The sequence below is a fragment of the Microtus ochrogaster genome, linkage group LG1, assembly GCF_000317375.1.
Source record: "Microtus ochrogaster isolate Prairie Vole_2 linkage group LG1, MicOch1.0, whole genome shotgun sequence".
Classification (NCBI taxonomy): domain Eukaryota; kingdom Metazoa; phylum Chordata; class Mammalia; order Rodentia; family Cricetidae; genus Microtus; species Microtus ochrogaster.
Window position 1 is genome coordinate 5,531,045 of NC_022027.1, and position 5,417 is coordinate 5,536,461.

A 5,417-nucleotide genomic window follows, 5' to 3' on the forward strand; every position below is an offset into this window, starting at 1 on the left:
AAACCGGAAACAGGAAGAGCTCCAGTCTCGCGTTCCAATTCATTAGTAAAAACATTCGCCCGAGGCTGTCCCGCCCCAAAAGGCGGGGTCTCTCTACACTGCATGACCTATTAGCTCACACTTTTTATTGGCTAGCTCTTATATCCTAATTAACCCATTTCTCTTAATCTGTGTATTGCTGTGTGGTTGTGACCTACCTGTAAGTTTCTGTCCAGTGTCCAGCGTCTGTCTCCTGCGGCTACATGGCTTCTCTTTGACTCCACCTACTCTCTCCTCTATCTGCTTGGAATTTCTGCCTTACCCTATTCTGTGCTTCAATAGGCCCAAAGCAGCTGCTTCTTCTTCTTCTTTTTTGGGGTTTTTTTTTTTTCAAGACAGGATTTCTCTGTAGCTTTGGTGCCTGTCCCGGAACTAGCTCTTGTAGACCAGCCTGGCCTCGAACTCCCAGAGATCCACCTACCTCTGCCTCCCGAGTGCTGGGATTAAAGGCGTGCACCACCACCGCCTGGCCCAAAGCAGCTTCTTTATTAACCAATGGTATTCCCAGCACAGCACACGGAAGGGCATCCCACATCAGAGTGGTGGTGATGCACACCTTTAACCCCAGCACTCAGGAGACAGAGGCAAGTGAATCTCTTGAGTTTGAGGCCCATCTGGTCTACAGAGCAAGTTCCAGGACTGCCAAGACTACACAGAGAAACTCTTATCTGAAAACAAAAAGAAGGAAGGGAAGGGGAGAGAGGGAAGGGAAGAAAAAAAAAAAGAGAAAAACCAAAAAACATTAATGGGACGGCATGGTGGACATGTCTCATCACAGCTTGTAGAAGTGGAAGCCGGGGATTATGAGTTCCAAACCAGCCTAACAATACAGTGAGGTCTGTCTCAAACAAGTCAGTGTATTTACCCTGCCAGAGCCACAGAATACATGTGAGGACGATGACTTGAAATGTTCCATTAAGATCATAGTTTAATGTCTTATTATGTAGCAAACTCACTTCCATTTCTTTGATCATGTCTTATGCTGTTGCTATTTCTAAATATTATAAAATATTGATATTCATAAATCCTCTATCAATATAAACTATGTTTATTGTAGAAATACCATATTATATGATGAGAGAAACAGTTAAAAGAATGTTTATTTTATTTTATGTTTCAGACAACATAAAAATTGAGAATTTTGTTCCAGATAGCTCTACAGCAGCGGTTCTCAACCTTCCTAATACTGTGGTCCTTTAACACAGTTCCTCATGGTGTGGTGACCCCCAAGCATAAAATTATTTCATTACTGCTTCATAAATGTAATTTTGCTACTGTTATGAATCATTATGTACATTTCCAGCATATCTGATATGTGACCCACCCCCCAAAAGGGTTGCAACCCACAGGTTGAAAACTGCTGCTCTGTACGATTAAGGTAAATTCAATACAGTACTCTATAGGTTTTTGTTTTGTTTTTTGTTTTTTGTTTTTTGTTTTTTTTTTTTGGTTTTTCGAGACAGGGTTTCTCTGTGGCTTTAGAGCCTGTCCTGGAACTAGCTCTGTAGACCAGGCTGGTCTCGAACTCACAGAGATCCACCTGCCTCTGCCTCCCGAGTGCTGGGATTAAGGCGTGCGCCACCATCGCCCGGCAATACTCTATAGTTTTTATTCTTTTTGTAACATTAAAGAATAATGCTTGGGACCGGAGTGATGGCTCAGAGTTTAAGAGCACTGGCGGCTCTTCCAGAGGACCTGGGTTCAATTCCCAGCACCCACATGGTGGCTCACCACCATCTGTAATGAGATCTGGTGCCCTCTTCTGGCCTGCAGGCATACATTCAAGCAGAAAACTGTATACATAATTAATAAATAAATAGATAGATAGATATTCAAGCAGAAAACTGTATACATAATAGATAGATAGATAGATTTTTTTTTTTTTTTTGGTTTTGGTTTTTTCGAGACAGGGTTTCTGTGTGATTTTGGAGCCTGTCCTGGAACTAGCTCTTGTAGACCAGGCTGGTCTCGAACTCACAGAGATCCAACTGCCTCTGCCTCCCGAGTGCTGGGATTAAAGGCGTGTGCCACCACCGCCCAGCCTAGATAGATCTTTTTAAAAAGAATAGTACTGGTGTTATAAAACAACAGTATATTCTTTACTGAAGATTTTTAAAGCTAACATAGTGCGATGGAGAGACAACTCAGCAGTTCAGAGCACTGGCTGCTCTTCGGGGAGACCTTCATGGTGGCTAACAATTGTCTGGAACTCCAGTTCCGGGATATGATGCCTCTCTGGCTTTAGGGGACATTGTACCCACCTGACAGACATACACACAGGCAAAACAGGAATAAATTGAAAAAAATAATGTAACTTCACTTATATAAGAAAAAATATAAGTAGAGAGAAAAGGCTTTAAAATGAACGTTGAAGTATTTAACTGAGACTATCTGTGTGTGTGTGTGTGTATGTGTGTGTGTGTGTGTGTGTGTCTATATGTGTGATCAAACTCAGGTTTTTGTATATGCCAAACAAGTATTTTATGATTCTCCAAGCCCCTGAAAAATAAAAAAAAATTATAATTATTTGTTTTTAGACAATGTCATATGTAGCCAGAGTAGGCCACAAACTGTAGCTAAGGCAGACCTTGAGCTCTGCTTCCACCTGAGTGCTAGGATCCCCTGCCTGTGCCATACTCAGCTAAGCAGCGTTAAGCATATGAGAAAGCGCGCTGTACTGCTGGCCCCTGTGAAGTGTTTGTTGTAGCCTGTCAATCGCACTGTAATGATAACAAGAGCAGTAGTAATAGCTGTTGTCAGGAGGGGACTTGGCATAGAATCTCATCTCTCACTAGACCGTGAGTCCTTTGAGGGCAGAAACCCAGTTTCATTTGTGACGTGATCTACATAAAGTAAATCTTCAATTCCTATTTGATATAACTATTAACCAAAATTTTGTTTTAAAATTGTTTTTCCCCCTAGGAGAAGCATGAACCGGAAGCTACTGAAGTTGGAACACTTGCTGCGACTCCACACTGTCTGTAGGCAACTGCGCAGCTTGAGTCAGGAAGGACTGCTCTCGCGGTGGAAGCCCGGCTTCTCACTGGCTTCTCCAGTGTGGGCCGAGCAGCTGTGCGCCCGGCCCTGGCAGACGGACATGCTCATTGGTGTCGCCTTGCAACAGCACAGGCTTTTTGTGACAAAGAAGGTTGTTGCAGATATCCATCATCTCCATTACCTGATCCGAAGTCAAAGTGTATAGAACTATGTATATTTTTGAGCATTTTATCATTTATAGAATGTTGTATGAGGCCATATTCTATACAGATCTTTGTGAGAACAGGTAGTTCTGCTCTTACTGTTGTGCAATTTAAGTGTTTACAAGAACTTTGCTGATAGGAATAACTGTAATTGTGGTACATATTACAAAATAAATCTAAATTGTGACTTAAATTTTTCTTCCTTCAGCCAGGCATGATGGTGCACACCCTTAATTCCAGCACTTGGGAGGCAGAGACAGGCAGATCTCTGAGTTCAAGGCCAGGACAGCCGGGGCTACACAGAGAAACTCTATCTCTGGGGGGGAGGGGAGGAATGTATTTTTTTTTTCCTTCTCGCTTATGTGTTCTGTCTTTTTAATAGGAAAAAAAGCCATCAAGATCTCAGCTGTCTCCAGTGAAGTCTAAAAGGGATGTGGAAGTATGGGTCGGAATGACTGTGGAGGAACTGGCCAAAGCCATGGCAAAAGACGTAGGTGAGCCCAAAAACTTCACAAGGAAACATCCTGGGGCATGAAAGCATCGGGGTTTTGCTTTTGTTTTGTTTTTTTCTGAGACAAGATTTCTCTTTAACAGCCCTGACTTTCCTGGACCTCACAGACCAGGAGACCAGGCTGGCCTTGAACTCACTGAGATCCACCCACCTCTGCTACCCTAGTGCTGGGATTAAAGGCACAAAGGCATTTGCGCCACCACTGCCGGGCTAAACTTTGGGTTTTACTTGCAGTGAAGTTAAGGCATCCTGGGTGAGCTGGATTAGTGTTTCAAATGTTAAGTTATACCAATTCTTTTCATTTTAGGTTACAAACCCTAATCATTTCTTGACTCCATCCCAAGTGTCGCTCTTTTAGCTTTTTATCAGTGACTATGAGAAAGGTTTTCTGTATGGCTGGAGAGATGTATGGCTGTATGGATGGAGAGGTTAAGAGAATTGGCTACAGCCCACATATGGAGGTACACACCTTTGATCCAAGCAATTGGGAGGCTGTGAATTCAAAGCCAGCCTGGTCTATATAAAGAGCTCCAAGTGGCTGGGTGGTGGTGGTGCACACCTTTAATCCCAGCACTTGGGAGGCAGAGGCAGGTGGATCTCTGAGTTCAAGGCCAGCCTGGTCTAAAGGAGCTAGTTCCAGGACAGGCTCCAAAACCTACAGAGAAACCCTGTCTCAAAAAACAAAACAAAACAACAACAACAACAACAACAAAAAAAGACATGCCTGCCTGCCTGCCTACATGTCTTTGTGCACAAGGAGGCCAGAGTGGACATAGGATCCCCTAGAAATGGAGCTATAGACAGTTGTTGTAGGAGGCCATGTGCATGCTGGGAATCAAACCCAGGTCCTCTGGAAGAGGAACTAGTTCTCTTAGCCACTGAACCATCTCTCCTGTTTCTAATTTCCCTTTCTTTTACTGTAACGTTCTGATTCCTTTTTCTCAGTAGTTTGACAAATTATTTAAGACCAGAAGAGATATATTTGTGGGAATAACTCTAGCTTTTCTTCTTAAAAAATTTACACATTTTTAAATGATACTTTTATACTTCCCTCCTTCTTTCCATCTTTTTCTTCCTCCCTCCCTCCCCGGTTCCCTCCCTCCCTCTTTCCCTCCTTCCTCTTTTCTAGTGTTAAAGTTTGAACACAGGGTCCTATACATGCTAGGACTCCCATTTTCAAATGGCACTTGCATGCTACCCCAGCAGTCAGGAAGTTGAGCCAGGAGGATCAGGGATTCAACACCCACCTAACCTACATGATATCTGGTCTCTAAATAAATAAATCATAAACAAAGGTAGTTAAAATTCATGAAAACTTTAAAAAGTTAACGTATTTATTTATCATGTATACATGTCGAAGTGTGTATGCAGCCTGAGTTCAATACTTACTATTTTCATTGCCTTTGGGTTATTAATACCTATCATATCTATCTAGTGGAAACACAGCCTCATGGTGTCATAGTACCCATCTCTTGCCATCTGCAGTCGTGGCAAATGTTGGCGACGTGAGATCAACTGTGATTGAAGGAATTCTGTAATGGGAGTTGGAGAGTCCTATAAATTTCCTTTATTGGTCTGTCTTTCTTTCTTTCTTTCTTTCTTTCTTTCTTTCTTTCTTTCTTTCTTTCTTTCTTTCTTTCTTTCTTTCTTTCTTTCTTTCTTTCTTT

At 42.4% G+C, this 5,417-nt stretch overlaps 1 protein-coding gene across 6 annotated transcripts in view; it reads left to right on the forward strand.

Moving 5' to 3' along the window:
• Window positions 1-5,417, forward strand: part of Mtif2 (mitochondrial translational initiation factor 2) — a 33,922-nt gene that overhangs the window by 13,816 nt on the left and 14,689 nt on the right. For all 6 annotated transcript variants that reach the window (XM_026785223.1, XM_013350747.2, XM_013350748.1 and 3 more), the window contains 2 exons: window positions 2,962-3,187; window positions 3,622-3,733. In XM_026785223.1, coding sequence (XP_026641024.1) covers window positions 2,962-3,187; window positions 3,622-3,733 — 338 coding nt within the window. The remainder of the gene's footprint in view (window positions 1-2,961; window positions 3,188-3,621; window positions 3,734-5,417) is intronic.